The 25461-nt window shown below is 29.9% G+C and overlaps 2 protein-coding genes across 3 annotated transcripts in view; one reads left to right on the top strand and one right to left on the bottom strand.

Moving 5' to 3' along the window:
- The window catches only part of LOC145256286 (metabotropic glutamate receptor 7-like), a 183166-nt gene that overhangs the window by 100535 nt on the left and 57170 nt on the right, over nt 1-25461 (top strand). The window lies entirely within an intron of this gene.
- Nucleotides 1-25461, bottom strand: part of LOC145256293 (small conductance calcium-activated potassium channel protein-like) — a 76177-nt gene that overhangs the window by 17452 nt on the left and 33264 nt on the right. For both annotated transcript variants that reach the window (XM_080115025.1, XM_080115015.1), the window contains exon 2: nt 9597-10102. In XM_080115025.1, the coding sequence (XP_079971151.1) occupies nt 9597-10070 (474 nt within the window). In that variant the 5' untranslated portion in view covers nt 10071-10102. The remainder of the gene's footprint in view (nt 1-9596; nt 10103-25461) is intronic.

The following is a 25461-nucleotide window of genomic DNA, read 5'->3' as shown; positions in this document are numbered from 1 at the left end:
CTCTCTGCATTAGCACACACACACCCACCCACACACACACACAAATAATAATAATCCCATATTTTAAAACTTTAAATTCATTTATGTACTTATGTTTTTTAAATTTTATTTATGTTAAGGCTTCACTCATGAAACATTACGTTTTAATTGTTTAGTTTATTTTCACGGCATTGTTTACATAAAAAAGTTTGTTTTAACTTTTTCTAAACTGTTTCATTTTTACGACATGCCTCAACGTATTATAAACACCCTAACCCCCCCATGTTAAAAAAAAACAAACAAAAAAACGCCCTTCCATAAACCTCGAAAGCCGTTCTTAACATGGGGAAGTTAGGGTGTTTATAATATGCTTGGGCGAGTCGTAAAATTAACGAAGTTGCTATCTATTATTTATTGCAAAAATTGCTTGAAATTTATTTATTTGACAAAAAATTAAATTTTGGTACTTCTTGGGCGTTGAGTTCCATGGCGACCAGTAGAAAAAAAAATAATAGTCGCTCCCTTAGTCTCCCACCTCACCCCGCGCGTAACATATTGTATTTACTGACGTTGCCGTAACTAAACGATTATCTGTCACATTTACAAACATTTATTTATTTATTTTGAAAAAAGTTTTACTTTTTATGAATATTAAAAGAAAAATGGGTACTCATGCAGAGAGTGATCCATGCTGAAATAATAACGTTATTATTTAAAAATCCATTCTTAACATGGGGGGGGAGGGTGTTTTGTACCTATTCTGTACTTTAACCTTGCAATTGATTAAAAAAAAAAACACGATTTAAAAAATAGCGCAAATCACTCTCTGCATTAGCACCGAAAAATGTTACTAAACATTTATTAATAAATTCTCACTTTTTACAAACATTTGATTTTAAATTTCTTTTTAAATGACGACTTTTATCGACTTTTTTTTTAAATATCCCCCCCCCTCCAATGGGGTTTATTCCGAAATCCGTTGTTAACATGGAGAGGTTGGGGGTGTTTATTCTGAAAGCCGTTCTTAACATTTGTGGAGGTGGATCTAATGTAAAAAAAAATAAATAAATTAAAAAAAAAAAACTAAATCATTTACTAATAACTTCTCACTTTTGCAAATATTTTTTAATTTACATGCGCAGATGAACAAATTGTTGAATAGTGCGAAAACAAAACATTTAGGTCCACCTCCACAATTTTCTTTTTTAAATGACGACTTTTATTGATAAATAAATTTACTTCTCCGCAACTTTTATTGATAAATAAATCTACTTCTCTGCCACGGGCACTGAACCCCTCCTTTTTTTTTTTTTAATAGTATTTTCGGGTGGGTATGCTGACAACAAATATCAGTTACATTTTTCAAATAGCCCCCCCCTCCAAAAGTGGTGTTTATTCCGGAAGCTGTTCTTAATATGAGGAGGTTGGGGAGGGGGGTGATTATAAGGTGGACCTAATCTAAAAAAAAAAAAACAAGTTGTTTATGCGCACATAAGCAACTATTTTTTTATTAACTTTTTTTTTTTAATTTTTAATTTAAAAATTAGTAAATTTCAATGAATAGAATAATAAATCATTTATCATTAATATGTGTTTTTGGTTTTGTGTTGAATGAAACTTTTTTTTTTCATTACAACAATAATGAACCAATTTAAATCTTCCGGCATGCGTTTAAGGGTTACGAAATTATCAATAAATCGTTTAGTTACTAAGCCAACGTCAGTAAATAAAAAAAATGTTACATGCGCATGCATTAGCCTTGACTGGGAGGGGGGGCTAAGGGAGCGACCATTAAATAATTATGCTGGTCGCCATGGAACTCAACGCCCAAGGAGTACCTAAAGTGGCACTTATGCACTTATCTTACCGTGCTATTTTTTAAAATAGTATTTTCCTGTTAAATTCAAATTTTACAATATGTTTTTCTTTTATTAATTTGTTAAGTGAAAGTACAGATAACCCGGTCGGTTTCTAATGCGAGGAAAATCTAGCCCCCCCCCCACTCAAAAAAAAGGGGTACTCTGGATAATAACAAAACATTAAAATTGCCTCAGTCTCGAAAGATTTCTTCTCTACTGAACGAGGAAAAAAACGGTGAAGTGTAGTTCACCTTCTGTTTCTCTCCCCCTCTCTCAATATCTCTCTCTATTCATCTCTCCCTTTCCCTCTCTCAATCTATCTTTCTCTCTATATCACCCTCTCCATCTCTCTTTGAGCCCCTTTCTCTCTCTAACTCCCTTATCTCTCTCCTTTCCTCTGTTTCATCCCTCTCTGTTTCTAACACTCCGCCTCTCTCTCTGTTTATCTATCAATCCCTATATCTCTCTATCTCCTTCTCTATTTTCCTCTCACTGTCTCTTTTCTATCTATATATCTTCCTCTCTATCTGTCCATCTCTAATCCCTCATCCTATTTTAGTCTCCTAAATTAATTACAGTGAATAAGGCATTGTCAAAACATGGATAAATCCTATTTTAGTCACCTAATTTACTGACTGTGAGAATAGAAGTTATTTGGAAATTACTGCTACCTTGAACAGCACCAGAAGTAACTGGTAAAACCTTTCTAATTAAATTGATTTTGGCAGCCATTTGGTAACAAAATGACATAGCCTTAGCCCTTGCTGCATGAGGAATACCTGCGACCTTGCCGCCAAGTAGAAGAATTATTTATTCTACTTTAAAACATTCAACTTTTCAAAAATCTCATCTTCGACATCTCCAAAACATCCAATATGGGGAAAAATATTGCAGAAATGCAAACTTATTGTTTAGGATGAATGCACAATGGTACGCAAAAAATCACTTGAGGCTCTTGGTCGATCCTTGCAAGATTTGCGTGGCAATGTCAGACCATTTGGGAATGCAGTAATATTGCTTGCAGGAGATTTCAGACAAATGTTACCTGTTATTCTTCAATCAACACCAGCAGATGAAATAAATGCTTGCCTCAAATACTCTACTTTTTTGTTCCATGTGAAGACATTAAACTTAACTCAAAATATGCATGTACAGTTGCAGACTGTTCGATCCGCACAAAAACTTTTGCATCACTTGTGAAAAATTGGGTACGAAAAAGTGCCAGCTGATCAGAGTTAAGGGCAAAATTCTTTGACTTTTAACTTCTGTAATTTCTGGAATTTTATTTCATCAAAAGAATAGTTAGTTTAAAATGTTTTTGCAGATATTCAAAATATAAGAATTCCATTTGACTGAGTGAATGAGCTATTCTTGCAGGTCAATACAAAGATGCCCATGAACTTAACGCTATAATTAAATGTAAAATTCCAAGTGAGGTAGTCAAATACAAATCCATCGACACTGTTGTGAAAGCAGATAAAGTGGTTAATTATCCAACAATTTGCCAGGAATGCCACCGCATGTATTGTAACTGAAATTTGGTGTACTAATTATCATGTTGTGAAATATAAACCAATCCAAGCTTTGCAATGGCACATAGCTTGCAGTAAAAAAAAAATAACAAACAATATCATAGAAACAGCAATCTTAACAGGACCTTTCACAGATGAATATATCTTCATTCCATGCATTCCTATGATTCCACCGGATACATCATTACACTTTAGCAAATTGCACTTTCCAATTTTATTGTCATTTGCAATAACCATCAACAAAGCACAGGGAACAATCTTTACAATTGTGGGCCTTACAGTTACACACTGACTGTTTTTTCACATGGACAATTTATGTTACATATTCAAGAGTCACCAAACCGGAAAATCTCTATATCAGCTAAGAAAATGGAACAACAAAAACTGTGTACCCATGCAAAATGGAAATTTAAACCTATAAGAAACATGCTTTTTCTCATTTTGGAACTTTTTCCATTGCGCCAATTTGAGCCACAGCAACGCGTGGCAGGGTACAGCTAGTATATATATATATATGATTAGTTTTTTTGGAAAAAGAAATCAATCAGAGTGCTCAATTGAAAGGAAAAGCCGAAAAAGAAGAGCGTATTTATATTTTGTATTTTATGTACAGAAAGTTGCTAGATGAGATAAGTCATTGGTACCGTCGCTTTCAAGCCCGATAATTATGACCGTTTTAGATATCCCTATCAAGCTCTCTTCAGCCAATACTCATCATATATATATATATATATATATATATATATATATATATATACACATACATACACACACACACACACACATATATATATATATATATATATATATACACGCAACAATCTATCTGTCTTGGATATAAAAGAGAAACTGAGTTCCTCTTTTTTCAATAAAATCAAATAATCAACCAGTCTGGCGACTTTTGCATTTGTTTCTAGAGGATTTTCATTAGTAAAATTTAAATTGACAAACAGAATACTATGCTTATATCGCAACAAAGACACACTGCTTCCTGAAATTAATTTGGGGTAAAATTGAACTTTTTAAAAGCTTCCACTTTTAGGGTTCTTGTGCTAAATTAAGTATCAGGTAGCTGCCGGTTAGTTAGGGTGTAGACAGAGGGGGAGGTCATAATCCTCGTTTTTAGTACAAACACACACACATATATATTTGCTCTTATATATATGTTTGCTCTTAGCTCTTATATATATATATATATATATATATATATATATATATATATATATATATATATATATATATATATATATACACGCAACAATCGGTCTGTCTTTGACAAAAAAGAAAAAGTTAGTTTCTCTTTTTTCAATAAAATCAAATAATCCACCAGTCGGTGGATTTCTAGTGATTTTTGCATTCGTTTCTAGAGGATTTTCATTAGTAAAATTTAAATTGACAAACAGAATTCACACTGCTTCTTTTATGTTTATTTATTATGTATTATTTATTCATTATTTATTATTATTATTATTATTATTATTATTATTATTTTTTTTTTTTTTTAAATAATAAAAAATGCATAAAATACCAAATAATAGTAAAAAACAGTGAATAAAAATATTATTATGTGCTGACTCAATCGTTTAGTCATTGGAATGTAACCTCTCATTATATATACTCGGAGAGGGAAATATTTGTAACAATTTGGACTATATTATAATGAATTTATACTGGGCATGATTTATTAAGACGGAATTTTCGACTCTCATAACAAATAATAAGAGTAAAAACTTGTAAAATAAAATTGATTCATTATAATGTTTGCAATATTCTCAAGAAAAAAGATTCTAAAATAAAAATCTCATATTTTTTCTCTCTCCGTAAAACCGGTAAATTTTTCAACATTCCTCAAAAAGCGAAACGCGAGAAAATTGGAACCGCACGTTATTTCTACATATTTTGACGCAAAAAATGAAAACAACGCGATTTTTAAAACTCTCACAAAAATCAAATAATTGATCAATTTCGTTATTTTGTAAAGACTTCTTTAAAACGGCTGAAGTATATATAAACTGAAATAAAATAATATAAAAAAAATCGTATTATATATTATTTTAGAATTCGTTTTTTTTTGAGAGATTTACATCTTAATTTTTTTTTTACATATTAAGATATACTGAAATGATGAAATAAAATATATTTGATTTTGGATCACAAACGTTGCCGATTTATACGCTTTTTATCGCTTTTCTGAAAGAAAAAGAAGTTGGAAAATATATTAAAATTATTTAAGTTTTGCGAACTTTTAAAAAATTATATAATTCTTACATTTAACAGATTTTATTGTGTAATTTCAAACGATTTTCGAAATTATTTCTTTTTTTTAATGATTGGATTTTGGTATGGTTCGTGAAAAAAAAAAAGCTTGCCTCTTAAAATTTATTATGTATAAACAGACAATTTTTATGTTTATAATAAAAATGTATTTTTTTTTAAATCAATGCAGTTTTTGAATAGTAAATAATAATAAAAATATATTTAGAAATCGAACATGAATACTTTTTTTTACGGAAGGCCAATGATGCACGTTCGCTTCATTTCTATGGAAGCATATTAAAATGAAAAAAGAATATAGATAGATTTCTATGAGTCGTTCTGCTTATAATTGTTTATTTAAAACAAAAAAAAGCTTACACTCATTGAATTATAAGTGGTTTGCCATACTTATACATGTGCACTGAACAGATACCATAATACTTAAAGTTAAATTCAAATTTTGGTATATCTTTTTTAAATAGAAAATGAAATAAAATGTAACTTTAAAAAATGTTTTCGGATTTACACTACCAACATAAATAAATAAGCTCGAAAATGTTTTTTTTTTATTTTGCGTTACAAATAAATAATCAACGCGAAAATAAAACGTATTGTTTTACTGTGTACGTTTTCAGCATCCCAATTTTTTTCGCGTTTAAATTATCCAAGTAAACAATTGTTAATACTTTTTGCTTTTTTTTTACATCGTTCATTTCCGTATTACGCTTAAGTTATTTTAACACAATTTTCTTACAAATAAATCTACTTTATCCTGTTGACAAAATAAGAACATTTTACAACGGCGATTTACCCATTTGTTTATGCTGTTATGGGTTTATGTTTATGTACGCATGCACGAGAAGTTGTAAATCGGATGTTGGGTTACAACACCTGTTACAAGGGCATTTGAGGTTTATAATTATATAGATAATAATAATAATAATAATAATAATAATAATAATAATATATATATATATATATATATATATATATATATATATATATATATATATATAGAGAGAGAGAGAGAGAGAGAGAAGATATTTTCGTTAGGGGATCGATTCATTGTTTAAAAACGAAGATCAGTTCTACAATCCAATCGTACTGTATTTTGGTATTTACCGTGTCACGAGATTCAATTCATTAGCAAATCCACATGTATTAAAAGACTGGCAGATTTGGTAGCAATTTACATATAATAATTTCATAAAACAAGATTGAAATCACTATCTTACAAAACAAGAGTAATTATAGTTATGTAACAATTTTATTCAATTAAAGTTTGATGACCAAAGGACACCACAATAATAAATCCCTCTTCTAAAATCAAAGATTATAATTTTACAAAATGAACAAAAACGAAAGTAAAAAAAACCTCTGCCAGATTAGAGTTCGATTTATTTTCATATATAAATTAATCTGTAGATTAAGGTTAGAATTAGGATTATGATTAGTTAAATTAAAAACAATTACAGCATCGTGTGAAAATATTGCAAGAAATTGTTATCTAGTTTCGGACAAAACGCGGGACAATATACATGAGATATGACAAGTCGCAATTTATTAATTGGAAAACGTTAAAACAATTATTTATTAATAATTAACAAGAATTTTAATTTGAAAGAAAATGATTAATTAAATGAAAATTACACACCCAAACCAAAAAATACAAACTTAAGTCTTATTTATTTCTTACGAATGTGTGAATGTAAATTTTAGAAATGATTCAACCAGTGAAGTGGGTGGGAGGAGCGAAACTTTCAACACTGTTCATCCGTATGAAACGTTGTTTGAATTTTTAAATTTTTAAAAGTTATTTTTTATGTTCATGATTTTCAATATTTATTCAATATTTTTGCAAGATTATAGAAAACATTTCTTACGCTGATGTTTACACGTTCATGCGTGCAAGGAAAATATTGAAACATTGAAACATGTAAAATTTACGCTAAATATGTTACCTTATTAATAGCATGAAATATTTTTTCCAATTATTTTTATTTTTGTGTGAAAATATTGATTAAACAATGCTTAATTTGATAATAATATCGTTAGTTCGAATTATGACGATATTATTAACACGGATTTAAAGGCCTTTTTCGTAATGTTCCTGAAAAAAAAAACTATTTCACAATGCTTTATTTTTGTAATAATAAATTCATACATTTTTTATTATTATTTAAAACTATAACTTTACTAAATGTGTTTTTTGTTTACACAAAATAATAATTTCTAGTAAGATTTAAAAAATAATAATCGATGCATTATATTATGTGATAATGAATTAATACTGAAAATTTCAATAAAGTTGGTTGATTTTGTGAATTTTGGTGAATTTTTTTAAGTGAAGGAAGAGTTCAAAATGTGACTACATTTTGGGCATCGGTCATTCAGTTTGCATATACCTACAAGTCATGCTTTGAATTCTAGAAAATGTATAAAATTTAAGAGTTTATCTAAAAAGTCTTAAGAAAAAAATTAAATCAGGTAATCTTGATTCATTTTTGTCTAATATATAATAGGTCAAATTCAATGCAATTTAGATATATTTGAATTTGCAAATGGCAAGCTGTGTTTATATTATGTTCAATAAAATTTTTAGATACTCCAAAGAAACAGAATTCCGAGAAATATTGAGTTTTGATACGTAAGAATTTCACAAAATTCAGAGGTATCTAAATTTTCACGTAAGACTTCCACACTTTGTTATTTCATTTGCATGGAACTAAAGTAAACAAAATATAACCCATATTTTGATTACTAACTCCTAGCAGCTATATTTCAAAATTTGTAACAATCTGCTTATTATGTTAGGAATGATTCCTGTATAAGCAAATGCATAAATATATAAAAGATACGTAACTTAATAAAGGTAGGTATAACATAATATTAACTATAATATTAACTATTATATAAATATATAAAAGATACGTAACTTCATAAAGGTAGGTATAACATAATATTAACTAGTATATAAATATATAAAAGATACGTAACTTCATAAAGGTTGGTACAACATAATATTAACTATTATATAAATATATAAAAGATACGTAACTTCATAAAGGTAGGTATAACATAATATTAACTATTATATAAATATATAAAAGATACGTAACTTCATAAAGGTAGGTATAACATAATATTAACTATCATATAAATGTATAAAAGATACGTAACTTCATAAAGGTAGGTATAACATAATATTAACTATTATATAAATATATAAAAGATACGTAACTTCATAATGGTAGGTATAACATAATATTAACTATTATATAAATGTATAAAAGATACGTAACTTCATAAAGGTAGGTATAACATAATATTTACTATTATATAAATATATAAAAGATACGTAACTTCATAAAGGTAGGTATAACATAATATTAACTATTATATAAATGCATAAAAGATACGTAACTTCATAAAGGTAGGTATAACATAATATTAACTATTATATAAATATATAAAAGATACGTAACTTCATAAAGGTAGGTATAACATAATATTAACTATTATATAAATATATAAAAGATACGTAACTTCATAAAGGTAGGTATAACATAATATTAACTATCATATAAATGTATAAAAGATACGTAACTTCATAAAGGTAGGTATAACATAATATTAACTATTATATAAATATATAAAAGATACGTAACTTCATAATGGTAGGTATAACATAATATTAACTATTATATAAATGTATAAAAGATACGTAACTTCATAAAGGTAGGTATAACATAATATTTACTATTATATAAATATATAAAAGATACGTAACTTCATAAAGGTAGGTATAACATAATATTAACTATTATATAAATGCATAAAAGATACGTAACTTCATAAAGGTAGGTATAACATAATATTAACTATTATATAAATATATAAAAGATACGTAACTTCATAATGGTAGGCATAACCATAAAAGCTTTGATACAAAAGCGTTTGGAAAACTTACTATGGATTTAAACTTGGGCACCGGCTGGATTGCACAAACAAATATCTCTATAATGATTGTGCTAACCTTCGACCAGGTGATAGCGAGCCTCCAGTTTTCCAGGTCGTTATCAAGCATGTAAATATTGATACCCGTCCAGTGGTACAATACTACAGAGACTATTAACATCAGAGTCGTGAGCGTGATGATTATTTCCATAGCAAAACGTATGTAACCGGCCATGTAGTATGATTCGATATAAAGGACCGTCAGGATAATGCCTGCCATAGCTAACAGAAATTCCAGGTTGACAATCCATCGTCGATTGCGAAATAGTTTCTTGCGTCCTATTAAACGCTTGCTCAAGCCTCTAAAGTTGAGAAGACGGCGTTGTGACGTATGTTTCACTTCATTTGTAATACTTGCAATCTTGCAGGGCACCTTTTTTACAGAAATTGAGGATACACTTTTGTTGATCGAAGTTTGATCCGCCATCACCCGGAAGTATTTTTCTTGCCTTCAAAAATCTGAAAAAAAAAAAAAAATAAATAAATAAATAAACAAATAAAAAAATAAATAATTTTTTTTTATTTGTTTTACTTTAATTCACCACAAGCAATACATATTGACACTGAAGTGTGAGAGTGTGGCCAGATTTATAGTGCCAGATTTATAGTGGGGAGGGGGAACGTGGGTGGAGAGCTGAGTAGCAAGATGTTTGTTCAAATCACATTTTAATTTTTATATTTTGGCACTGTCGCGGAAATAAAAAGCAGGAAGCGTATGCCAAATACAAGTGGCCTGAGGGAAGCAGTCATTATAGTAGAAAATGTTTCCGCATCTACAGTGAAGATGTGAAACCATGCAAACGCCGTACTTCAAACTCATATGCCGTAGTTGTCTTTGCTGTTGTTGTTGTTGTTGTTATTGTTGTTGTTATTTATCCTCTTGTGAGTCATGTGGCGATTCTAGTGTAGTCGGCTGCCTAACGACGAGAATGATCACGGCGCTGACCGTCAGCCTGACGTATCCCCGGGATATATTTACTTTTCAGTGGAAATCAGAAACGTTCGTTTTTTTCTCAACTTACTTTCACCAGAAACTACAGACACCCGTTTTACAACCTGCTTCCGAATTTTCTATCTTGGCATGATCAGTCTGTTGACGGCTAATTGTCATCGCATCGCTTTGTTTGTGTAATACAATAGACGCATCAGAAATTTGGAGGAATTTTTGACACTCTTAACAGAAAACTGCGAATAAAATATAAAAAAACTCGTAATTTCTCTTTTTAAAGTGGGTTGTTTATTTTCTGTATGAAATATACTTCCAAAATAAACTATTAAAGTTGTTTAAAAAATAATAGAAATATTATTTTTTATTTAAAAAAAAACAGTGTTTACAAAATGTTTACAAAATGCCGGCGCGCCTTCATGCAGTCATTTTTTTACGTAATGAAATCAATTGAATTTTACGAGTTAAATATTTTTCAATTTTTAAACTTTAAAAATCTATCAAAATTTTTCTATTGCTTCAATTTTTACAATATTTTCAGGGTCAATGTAAAATTTTATGCTCTTTCCAATAAACTAAATATAATATTTAAACAAACGTTTGTTTTTTAATTAACCCCCCATTTTGAAATGTCTATTAAAATTTTAATAATTAATTTATGCACCAAAGTTTTATATATCACAAATTCAATAAAGAAAATATTCTAATTTAAAACAACACAAAAGAAACAAAATAAAAAAAACGAATAGTTTTTTTTAAAATTTACCTGTAATGTCCAAAGTGTAACCCCACCCCTTTTTTTTTTTTTAAAAAAGTCACGTTGATTTTTTTTAAAAATGAAAACTCATGTTATGCTTATATTGTCAAGTAAATACCGGACGCTGACGGCAAATTTTTCTATTTCATTCATTGTTTTCTTTTTTTAGATATTAAAAAAAAAAAATTCAGTCGATAAAGATGTATTAAAATATATCAATCAAAAACTCCTGTATTTCATTAAGAGAATTAAAAAAAATCGGTGAACTGGATTTTTTTGTTTTAGGGGGAAAACTTATAAGTGAATGTGCGTTCCTTTTTAACTACGGATGACGAAAAAATACTAATTTTGGTTAACACACGCAATAAAAAAGAGACATTATTTATGCCCTTTTGGCGAATCCATATTTGATAAATTTCATAGTAGCAGGAGGAGCTCTTTTAAGCTTGGCGCAAAACACGTTACGAAAATACGATTTTCTACGACCCTCGCTTTAAAAATCCTTTTATTTAAAAAATACATGGAATTTAAAATATAAATATGGATAAATTCTGAACAATGAAGAATGGAACTAAACATTCAATAGGTAAGTGACTTTTTGGAAGTTATATCGATTTTTTATAATCGACGTAAGTTAAATGTCGTTTATTTTCTTCAAATCTTTTTAAAGAAAACCGCTTTAAAAAAAACAAATATTGCATAATTTGCTATTAAACCTGTTATCTTTTTAAAATTTTGCTCCTTTAATTGAAAAAAAAAATCAGGGTTTGATTTACATTTTTCAAGTAATTATAAGCTTCGAAAAGATAGTAAGTTGAATTAAGTTCTTATCACGTCATTTTTTAATGGCCGCTTCTGATACACCTAACGCATCGCTTTAATTTTTTTTTTATTAATATCTTTTTATCTTCGTTCATTTTATAATTATTCTCGCTTAGTGGTCGTGGTTGTAGGAGCGCATTTTATAGTATCTTATTATATCTTAGTATATTATCAGCTAGTCAGGTGGGAAGGAGGTATTTTTGTTTAACGTATACAAGTGCAGTAAGGTTCTCAGATAGTATTACGTGGAAGCATTAAAAATTCAATCTTACAATAGTTGTAAAGTAGACATGGCTGTAAAGTAGGTTTCTATCATAACCTCTGCGTAGCTATGAGTTAGACTAAACTCACAATGATAATTTAATAGGGAAATAAGAGTTCATTTTGATCAATTTGTATGCTTCAAGAATTTAGTATTTTCGAATATTTATTAAAAATATAACCAACACATTATTTGAATTTGTTAGATTACTTTTCGTATCTTAGTAATTATATTTCGGTCGATATAACCTCCGGTCTTATTCAGGTGCTTTAGAACATGGCTAGGAAAAAGTGCTCATTTATGTTATTAGTTTTATCACAGGTAGAAACTTTAATTCTCTAAAAATATCACTTAAACTGATTGTTAAGCAATTCTTTTAACCATTACACCACATTTCTAGATTAGCATATAAGTTAATAGTTAAAATAGTTCAATCTTTACTAACAATAACTAAAAATAACACAAATAAACATTTCTACTCAATCATGGCTGTCAGATTAGAAACAATTTACCCTCGTGAATTAGATAAAGGATTAAGTTCGAAATTGTGTACAGCCCCACCCCCAGTTCGACATGCATATACCGAAGTTTCTTTATTTAAATGATTCTTTGGCCTAGATAAAGTATCTTCTCCCCCTTCCTCTTAGTTGATGGATTACGTCACCATTTATTGACGCCATCAACATATTACAATTATGCTCCTGCGTTTTACAGAACAATGCCATTATTTAGTGGCATCATTTGAGATGCACAGCGGCAAACAAACAATCAAGATCCACAGTTTTAGTAGTATAGAGACACTAGACCATCAGGAGGGGGCGTATCTAGATGCTTGTTAAGAAATATACTTGGTTAACTGTGAATGCACTGCTTGTCTTGTTGTCTTGTAGACAACAGTAGATGATTTTGCAGAATAATGACGTAATCCATTACATGTGACTTGGAATATATTCTTGACAGTGCCACGAAACGATACCGTCATACAGTGTGGCTTTTTATGACATCACAAATGCATGATGTCATCTATTATAATAGAAAACCGGAAGGAGAGATCGTTTTATAGCGTCATGACCTAATTAATCGACGACTGGTGTAGTGGGAGAAGAGAGAAAAGAAAAGGGGAAGAGAGTGTGAAATAGAGATAGATAGATAGAGATGAGGAATGAGAGAGAGAGAGAGAGAGAGAGAGAGAGAGAGAGAGAGAGAGAGAGAGAGAGAGAGAATAAAACGAAAAGAAATTTTTCATTGAATTCATTAAACGTTCTAAAGTCCTTACAATTCGTTATTTCGTAAATAAGTTCAAAGGATAAGTTATTCCTGCATAATACGCCGTCGTCTGCAAACATAATCCGTTGCCACGGTTTTTCAGTAGTATGGTCTCTAAAGTTGCAGTTTTCCCCAGCTTTTTCGCTTACCTAAAAAATTGTTTTTTCGGCTTCAATTGTTTTGTAACAGGTGACAATGAAAAAGTTATTAAGTGCTTTAACAAATACGTCGTTGGAATTTTATATAGCTGATATATATATAACGAAGGGAATACATTTTCTTTAAAGGAATAAATGTGAAATATTATTTCATTCATCGCATTAACGCTAATTAAGCAACGGTGAAATCATTTTACGACAGTCCTCTACCCAAGACGGGGGCTTATTTTTCAGAGGTGAAGCAGCCAATGAAATTTTAACGAGATTAATGCAAGAGTACAAAATACCCAAGTAGAGCAAGATATACTTTTTATTTGATATATATATATATATATATATATATATATATATATATATATATATATATATATATATATATATATATATATATATATATATTTAAAAGAGTGTAGCCATCAACAATTGTGGGTTTTTTTAAAAGGTTTTCATCATATTTTTATTTTAAAATATTTTTATAACGCGTTTCGAGTTTAGGGTGTGCTCTCTTCAGATATTTTCGTAAAAAGTTTTTCTTTAAAATGGGAGTTTGTGGATATGCCTCCGCTGATATTAAATATGTTTTTCATAGTGGTGACTGGTGCGATGCGTGTGTTCAGTGTTTAGACATTCTGTCTCCAGCTGTAAGTGTTTCACTGTGACCGGTCAAAGTTAGTTTCAAAGAGTGTTTTTTAGTCCATATGGTGAAGGTTTTTATGGCTTCTTTAGGGTTCTTTTTTAAAGACTTTCTTTCCCCATGTATAGCATACACTCACACACAATCCCATACGCATACATATATATTCATGTACATGTACACATGCACACGCACACAGGCACACACACATACACACACGTACATACATAGAAATATGTGTAGGAGCATACATATATACACATATACATACCCACCTACACACTCACACACGTACTCGCATACATCCACCGCTAACAATTATTTTTATTTTTTTATTTTTATATATATATATATATATATATACACTTTTTTTTTTTTTTTTTCCCCCTACCAAAACACGCATGTATATATGCGCTTAATCATTCAGACATACGTACACGTACCCACACACACACACAAGTAAGATGGAGTATAATAGGTAGAAGATATATATACACACACATACACGCACATACACACATATATGTACACACATATATGTATGTGCACATACACTCACAAACATCCACATACTATGTAGGCACATACACACACACATGCACACACACAGACATATGCAGGGGCTCACACATACGCGTATATCCATATTCACACGAACACATTTACCCACTCATACATGTGCATACATATGTATATATACATACATACACACACACATACATACGGATGTGTATACACTCATCCACCCATATATATATGGGCACATGCACTCACAATCCCACACACACACACACACACACATATTCATACATCCCACCTTATGCATATATTGGTTGAAGTTTCCTTTCCAATCCATGCACATATGCAAACACCAGGCACCGCCAAAAATGGCCGCAAAATCAAGTTGTTGTTGTTTTTTAAAACGAAATTACATTTATTAAAATCCATTATTTCTGAGTAACTTTTTTTTTTTTTTTTTTTTTTTCCAGAAAGATAAAACCCTGAATTTTATCATATAGAAAACAGAATAATGTAAAACTTTTTCTACTATTTTTAATTCAATTTTAAATGTTAAATTTTCCCAAAAAGTTAACAATTGACATTTTTTGTCTTGCACAAAAAACGTACTTAAATATTTAAAAAAAAGAGTTTTTGAAATAATTAATTTATTTATTTATTGTCTAACTAAGATTTAGGATGATTTTCTAAGAGAATATGCAAAAATATTATAATATAAGTACCTGAATTTCAAATAATTCCACTTATTCATATAGCTAACCAGATTTCGCGTCGATTTCGCGACTCTGTTTACGTTTGCGTCTGATAAGGAGAAAACTATGGAAGACCAAACAGGCCAAAAAAACTTATTTTTCAGTGACGAAAATTTCAATGTATTATTAAGCTGAGGCTGGCCAGTACCAGATGGGTGACCATTTGTATGCGTTTGGTTTTTAATGTGTATGTGTGTGGGGGCCAGGCTCCCCAAAATGGGGGGGGCAATTTAAAGCAGAATAAAAAAAAATTATTTCAGCGCGTTTGGTCTACCGTAGTCGAAAGGCGGCAAACGTTTTCAAACGGGATCGAAAAAAATGATGCTATTTTTAACACAAAGGGCACAATATTTATCGAATTTTTTTTTTTTTTTTTTTTTTGGTATCGATTATTCAAAGCATGCCCTGTTTAATAATGGTCATGCATTATTCGGCTCGCTAAAAAAAAAATTGTTAATTTATTTATCAAAAATTTTTAAAATAGCTTTTTTCGTATAAATATTAAAAAAAATTTTTTTTTTGTTTTTTTTTGTTTTGCTTAACTTAAAAACCAAACGCATACAAATGGTCACCCATCTGGTACTGGCCAGCCTCAGCTTAATAATACATTGAAATTTTCGTCACTGAAAAATAAGTTTTTTTGGCCTGTTTGGTCTTCCATAGTTTTCTCCTTATCAGACGCAAACGTAAACAGAGTCGCGAAATCGACGCGAAATCTGGTTAGCTATATGAATAAGTGGAATTATTTGAAATTCAGGTACTTATATTATAATATTTTTGCATATTCTCTTAGAAAATCATCCTAAATCTTAGTTAGACAATAAATAAATAAATTAATTATTTCAAAAACTCTTTTTTTTAAATATTTAAGTACGTTTTTTGTGCAAGACAAAAAATGTCAATTGTTAACTTTTTGGGAAAATTTAACATTTAAAATTGAATTAAAAATAGTAGAAAAAGTTTTACATTATTCTGTTTTCTATATGATAAAATTCAGGGTTTTATCTTTCTGGAAAAAAAAAAAAAAAAAAAAAAGTTACTCAGAAATAATGGATTTTAATAAATGTAATTTCGTTTTAAAAAACAACAACAACTTGATTTTGCGGCCATTTTTGGCGGTGCCTGGTGTTTGCATATGTGCATGGATTGGAAAGGAAACTTCAACCAATATATGCATAAGGTGGGATGTATGAATATGTGTGTGTGTGTGTGTGTGGGATTGTGAGTGCATGTGCCCATATATATATGGGTGGATGAGTGTATACACATCCGTATGTATGTGTGTGTGTATGTATGTATATATACATATGTATGCACATGTATGAGTGGGTAAATGTGTTCGTGTGAATATGGATATACGCGTATGTGTGAGCCCCTGCATATGTCTGTGTGTGTGCATGTGTGTGTGTATGTGCCTACATAGTATGTGGATGTTTGTGAGTGTATGTGCACATACATATATGTGTGTACATATATGTGTGTATGTGCGCGTATGTGTGTGTATATATATCTTCTACCTATTATTCTCCATCTTACTTGTGTGTGTGTGTGGGTACGTGTACGTATGTCTGAATGATTAAGCGCATATATACATGCGTGTTTTGGTAGGGAAAAAAAAAAAAAAAAAAAAAAGTGTATATATATATATATATATATATATATATAAAAATAAAAAAATAAAAATAATTGTTAGCGGTGGATGTATGCGAGTACGTGTGTGAGTGTGTAGGTGGGTATGTATATGTGTATATATGTATGCTCCTACACATATTTCTATGTATGTACGTGTGTGTATGTGTGTGTGCCTGTGTGCGTGTGCATGTGTACATGTACATGAATATATATGTATGCGTATGGGATTGTGTGTGAGTGTATGCTATACATGGGGAAAGAAAGTCTTTAAAAAAGAACCCTAAAGAAGCCATAAAAACCTTCACCATATGGACTAAAAAACACTCTTTGAAACTAACTTTGACCGGTCACAGTGAAACACTTACAGCTGGAGACAGAATGTCTAAACACTGAACACACGCATCGCACCAGTCACCACTATGAAAAACATATTTAATATCAGCGGAGGCATATCCACAAACTCCCATTTTAAAGAAAAACTTTTTACGAAAATATCTGAAGAGAGCACACCCTAAGCTCGAAACGCGTTATAAAAATATTTTAAAATAAAAATATGATGAAAACCTTTTAAAAAAACCCACAATTGTTGATGGCTACACTCTTTTAAATATACATTTTTTCTCTCGTTGGAACTACACAACCATCACTTTAAATATATATATATATATATATATATATATATATAAATATAAAAGCAACAAAGACTACCGAACAACTATTTGTATGCCTAATTATTTTTATAGAGTTTCATGCATTAATATGTAATGCTATTTATATGTAATTTTATTGTCACATTTACACACACACACACACACACACACACACACACACACACACACATATATACATAAAAGGAACAAACCAAGTTATGTGTTCATCAACATCTCGTCTTTATTGTAAGATTCTGGTGAATGGATCGAATAAATAAATACATACAGTAAAATATTTGAAAATATATTCCAAAGAAGTCTTATAATAAAGACAAAACGTTGATGAACACAACTTTGTTTGTTCCTTTTTTATCACTCTATCTCGGCTGAATACTATTTCCATTATTCTCATCACACACACACACACTCACACACTCACACACACACACACGCACACACACATAAATACAGATATATAGTTTTTTCGATATTAAGAGTAATTAAAGTGATTATAAAAAAAGGATAAATTAGCCAAACCTTTCTTTAAAATGTAATGTTTATTAATTTTCAACGAAAATAATTTATATAAAACTATTAGTTTTTAAAATCGCAATAGATGTATATTAATGATATACAATGTACGTTATACATGTACAAATAATACTTAAGACTAGATTAATACCGGATAGCAGGTAGTTTAAATTTGTTTTCAGAAGCACAAATAAAACAGTAGTAGGTGTGCCAACTAGTCTCATATGCTATTAAGCAATGTATAACTAAATAACTAACGTAATGTTATACTTGCTTGCATTTCCGATTTCAAATAACATGTTGTCAAGTCACCCTATTCAATGTCTATAAAATATCTAGACCTTCACTTTGCTTAAAATGTGTTTCATTTTGTCATGCTTGTTAAACATCAATGCTATAGTTAACCAACACACTTTAGCAATATATGCACACTTACAAAAAATAAGTAACGTTTTCGTTCTGTTGTTTACATCTGATATGGTGCATGTATTTTTGTATAAGTAAACGTGTAGGATATTGCATAAGTGAGCCTTTGAATGTACTTGCCATATCTTTGACCTGTTTTGAGATGTTTGTATGAATCATCTATATGTCAATATAATAATAATAATAATAATAATAATAATAATAATAATAATAATAACTAGTAGGACCTGTGGAAATTCCACAGCAGCATTTTTCCTATGCAATATATTGTTGCTAGGCATGATGTGAGCGTTTTGTTCAGAATGAATGAAGGCACAATCATATTCTATTTTTTTTTCAAATTAAAATTGTACTGTCCCCTTACTAAAATAATAACTTTGATATATTTCATAGGCTGATTATTTCATTACAAACACACCGGTCAATTAACTCGCATTTATCATTTTTCATAATTATTGAATATGTTACTATGTTCGACACTAATTTTGCATAATGTCAATCCACATTATCGCCTCTCCCTTTACTAAAATAGTAAATTTGATATATTGTATCGGCTGATTATTTTATAAAAAACACAGCTATTAATTAACTCACATTTCATCATTTTTATTTTTAATAATTCTTGGATATGGTACTAATTTTGACAATAATTTTTCATCATTTAAACTCATTATATCGCACACCTTACTAAAATAATAACTTTGATATATTTTCTAGGCTGATTATTTCATTACAAACACATACATCGATCAACTCACATTTCATCATTTTTCGTAATTCTTGGATATGTTACTAATTTCGACAATATTTTTTTATAATTTAAACCACCGTTGTCGCCCAACGTTACTAAAATAATAACTTTGATACATTTGCTGATTATTTCATTACACACACACACTAATCAATTAACCTCCATTTCATCATTTTTCATAATTCTTGGGTATGTTACTAATTTTAACAATCATTTTTCATAACTTTTACCTACATTATCGCCCCCTCCTGAATAAAATAATAACTTTGAAATATTATCTGGGCTTATTATTTTATTACAAACACACTAATGCATGAAATCATATTTAATCATTTTTCATAATTCTTTGATATGTTACTTATTTCGACAATCATTTTTCATAATTTTAACCCACATTTTCGCCCTTCCCTCTATACTAAATAATAACTTTGATATATTGTCTAGGCTGATTATTTCCTTACAAACACACCAATCTATTGACTAATATTTCATCATTTTTTCGTAATTCTTCGATATGTTACTAATTTCGACAATAATTTTTCATAATTTAAGCCCTCCTTATCTTCTTCTCCTTTACTTATATAATAACTTTGATATATTGTCTCGGCTGATTATTTTAGTATAAACACACCAATCAATTAAATCACATTTTGTCATTTTTCGTAATTATTGGATATCTTACTAATTGCGACAATAATGTTTTATAATTTAAACCATCCTTGTCGGCCTCTCTTACTAAAAAATACTTTGATATATTTTCTGGGCTGATTATTTCATAAAAAACATAACTATCAATTAACTCACACTTCATCATTTTTCTTAATTCTTTGATATGTTACACATTTCGACAATTATTTTTAATATTTTTAACCCACATTATCAACCACCCACTACAAACATAATAACTTTGATATATTATCTGGGATGATTATTTCATTTCAAACACACCAAACAACTCACATTTCGTCATTTTTCATAATTCTTGGATATGTTACTTATGTTGACAATCATTTTTCATCATTTAAACCCACATCATCGCCCCACTTACTAAAATAATAACTTTGATATATTGTCTGGTCTGGTTATTTCATTGCAAACACACTAATGCATTAAATAACATATTATTTTTCATAATTCTTGGATATGTTACTAATTTTGACAATTATTTTTCATAATTTAAACCATCCTTATCGCCCTCTCTTTATTAAATAATTACTTTGATATATTTCCTGGGCTGATTATTTTATTATAAACACGCACTCGATTAACTCACATTTAATCTTCATTCTTAATTCTGGATATGTTACTAATTTCGACAATAATTTTTATAATTAAAAACCCACATTATGCCTCTCCCTCCTACTTATATAATATATTTGATATATTGTCTGGGCTTATTATATCATTACAAACACACCAATCAAGTAATTCACATTTCATCATTTTTCATAATTCTTGGATATGTTACTAATTTCGACAATAATTTTTATAACGTTAACCCACTATGTCGCCCCCCCTTACTTAAATAATAACTTTGATATATTGCCTGGGCTGATTATTTCATTAAAAAAAAATCATGTAATGTCTAAATAGTAAACTGTTTCAGCCATTTCCGGGATCGACTTTATATTCCAAACCCATTGCTAAAAATATGCATGAAATAAAGTAATGTCTAAATAATAAACTGTTTCAGCCATTTCCGGGACAGACTTTACATCCCAAACCCATTGCTAAAAATATACATGAAATTATATAATGTCTAAATAGTAAACTGTTTCAGCCATTTCTGTAACTGACTTTATATTCAAAACCCACTGTTAAAAATATACATCAAATAATGTAATGTCTAAATAGTAAACTGTTTCAGCCATTTCCGGGACCGACATTTTATCCCAAACCCACTGTTAAAAATATACATGAAGTAAAGTAATGTCTAAATAGTAAACTGTTTCAACTATTTCCGGGATCGACTTTATATCCCAAACCTACTGCTAAAAATATACATGAAATAATGTAATGTCTAAATAGTAAACAGTTTTAGCCATTTCTGGAACTGACTTTATATCCCAAATTAACTGCTAAAAATATACATAAATAATGTAATGTCTTAATAGTAAACTGTTTAAGCCAATTCCATGACTGACTTCATATCCCAACCCACTGCTAAAAATATACATGAAATAATGTAATGTCTAAATAGTAAACTGTTTCAGCCATTTATGGAACTGACTTTATATTCCAAACCCACTGCTAAAAATATAAACGAAAAAATGTAATGTCAAAATAGTAAACTGTTTCAGCCAATTCTTGGGACCGACTTTATATCCCAAACCTATTGCTAAAAATATACATGAAGTAATGTAATATCTTAATAGTAAACTGTTTCAGCAATTTCCGGGACCGACTTTATATCCCGAACCCACTGCTAAAAATATATGCATGAAATAATGTAATGTCTAAATAGTAAACTGTTTCAGCCATTTCCGGGACATACTTTATATTACAAACCCACTGAAAAAATTTACATGAAATAATGTAATGTCTAAAAAGTAAACTTTTTCAGCCATTTCTGGAACTGACTTTCTATTCAAAACCCACTGCTAAAAATATACATTAAATAATGTAATGTATAAACATTAATCTGTTTCAGCCACTTTCGGGACCGACTTTATATCCCAAACCCACTGCTTTAAATATACATGAAATATTGTAATGTCTAAATAGTAAACTGTTTCAGCCACTTTCGGGACCGACTTTATATCTAAAACCCACTGCTAAAAATATACATGAAATAATGTAATGTCTAAATAGTAAACTGTTTCAGCCATTTCCGGAACCGACTTGATATCCCAAACAAATTTCTAAAAATAAATATGAAGTAATTTAATGTCTAAACAGTAAACTGTTTCAGCCACTTCCGGGACCGACTTTATATCCCAAACCCATTGCTAAAAATATACATGAAATAATGTAATGTCTAAAAAGTAAACTGTTTCAGCCATTTCTGGAACTGACTTTATATCCCAAACCCACTGCTAAAATCATACATGAAATTATGTAATGTCTAAATAGTAAACTGTTTAATCCATTTCCGGGAGTGACTTTATATCCCAAACCCATTGCTAAAAATATACATGAAATAATGTAATTTCCAGTATTGACTTTATATCCCCAACCCATTGCTTAAAATATACATGAAATATTGTAATGTCTAAATAGTAAACTGTTTCAGCCATTTCCGGTATTGACTGTATATCCCCAACCCATTGCTAAAAATATACATGAAATATTGTAATGTATAAATAGTAAACTGTTTAAGCCATTTCCGAGACCGACTTTATATCCCAAACCCATTGCTAAAAATATACATGAAATAATGTAATGTCTAAATAGTAAACTGTTGAAGCCATTTCCGGGACCGACTTTATATCCCAAACCCATTGCTAAAAATATACATGAAATAATGTAATGTCTAAATAGTAAACTGTTTCAGCCATTTCTGGAACTGACTTTATATCCCAAACCCACTGCTAAAATCATACATGAAATTATGTAATGTCTAAATAGTAAACTATTAAAGCCATTTCCGGGACCGACTTTATATCCCAAACCCATTGCTAAAAATATACATGAAATATTGTAATGTCTAAATAGTAAACTGTTTCAACTATTTACGGGACCGACTTTATATCCCAAACCCATTGCTAAAAATATACATGAAATATTGTAATGTCTAAATAGTAAACTGTTTCAACTATTTACGGGACCGACTTTATATCCCAAACCCATTGCTAAAAATATACATGAAATATTGTAATGTCTAAATAGTAAACTGTTTCAACTATTTACGGGACCGACTTTATATCCCAAACCCACTGCTAAAAATATACATGAAATATTGTTATGTCCAAGACGTAAATGGCTGCCGCCATTTCCGGAACCGACTCCATATTTCCCACCCCAATGTTAAAATATACACTAAATAAAGCAATGTGTAATGTGTAAAGGGGTTCACCCATTTTCGGGACTGATTTAATATCCCCCACCCCACTGTTAAAAATATACATAAAATAAAATAATGTTTAAATCGTAAACAGTTAGAATCATTTCTTGGACTGACTTCATATCCCGGACCCCACTGCTTAAAATATACTTGAAATAAAGTAATGCTTAAATCGTAAACTGTTTCAGCAGCTTTTCGAAAGTAATACCTAAAAACATTAACACTATTAGGAATTAGGTAACCATTGCTTGAACATGAATTTCTGAGTGTACTATCAGTTTCAGCATCCCAGTGACTTAAATTCCCCCATTTTTTTGTCTTGGTTAATAGAGGAGAAATCCTTCATTACTGATACAATTCTGATTTTTGTTATTGACCAGAGAGCCCCTTTTGGGGAGCTAGTTTCCCCCTAAATTTTTAACTGACCTCATATCCAATTCCGCTCTTGTGGGGAGGCAAGTAAACAAAAAAAATAATCAGAACGGATATTTTTCACGGCATTTTATAATTAATCAGGAGTGACACTTCTAGGGCATTTTGTAATTAAATCAGAAATAACTTTTTCCAGTCACTTTTTTAATATTAAAACTTTGTTACATTAAACATAGTACCTATTCACAATGCCTCCCCACGGGACAGATTTAGACACCAGGGTCGTTTTTTTTTAACGTGGAGAAAAAATTGTCTTAGTCGTAAAGGATTTCTCTTCCGCTGAGAGAGAAGAAATTGAAATGTACCACCTGAAGAACAGATACTACACTTTGAGATATTAAATCTTTTATTCAGTTTAAAAAATACAGTCAAAATCAACGATGAACAAAAAACTTAGGCACATGGCCAACTCAAAAGGGGGGATTTTGAGGGTCGTTGGTCATCCTTGTCACTCCAGAACTAAACAAAGTCAAAAGTTTCTCCCAGCTAGTATCTTCTTTCCCCATAATACCGCATTCACCCTTTCATATTGGGGGACGTCCTAGTAACTCCCAATTTTTACTACACTTTGATCTTAGCCAAAAAGGCCAAGAAAGACAAATCATTTTTATTAATTAGCTTTGCCTCAACAGCAACACCATTTTTTTTGTGTTTTTTAGGAATCGGAATATTCCACTTTGCTTTTAAGGGGTGGCAATTTTTATTTGGAATATTCCACTTTCCCTTTTAAGGGATGCACAGCATGATAACGGACGGAGCGATAAGCGTAATAATATAAGGATAATAATAATTTCAGTTAGAAAAGCTTACTTTGTTTGTTCTTCTACTTATTATTATTTTTATTTTTGTTATTATCATTATTATTATCATCATTATCATCATTATTATCATTATTATTATCATCATTATTATCATTATTATCATTATTATTATCATTATTATTGTTATTATTATTTAAAAAAATTACTTTATTGGTTATTACTATTAGTACTAATATTATTACTACTAGTAGTAGTGGTGGTGGTGGTTGTAATGGTGATATGTTTTTATTAATTTTTATTATTACTGTAGCTGTAATGAGAGGTGTTGTTTTTTGCTGTCATTGCTATTGTTGTTTTTGCTATTAATATTATTGCTACCAATATTATTGTGCTATTATCATTGTAGTTTTATTTCTATTATTGTTGGTGGTGGTAATAGGAATAGTGGTGGTGATGGAGGAAAAAGGTCGGGAGGGGATCTTTGACCTTGGTGAGGAACCCTCCTAGAGATAATGT

Source organism: Euprymna scolopes, chromosome 3 (genome assembly GCF_053919585.1).
Source record: "Euprymna scolopes isolate OS-2025 chromosome 3, ASM5391958v1, whole genome shotgun sequence".
NCBI classification, from domain to species: domain Eukaryota; kingdom Metazoa; phylum Mollusca; class Cephalopoda; order Sepiida; family Sepiolidae; genus Euprymna; species Euprymna scolopes.
The sequence above is the reverse complement of the archived record's forward strand: the minus strand, read 5'-3'. Positions and strand labels throughout refer to the sequence as shown.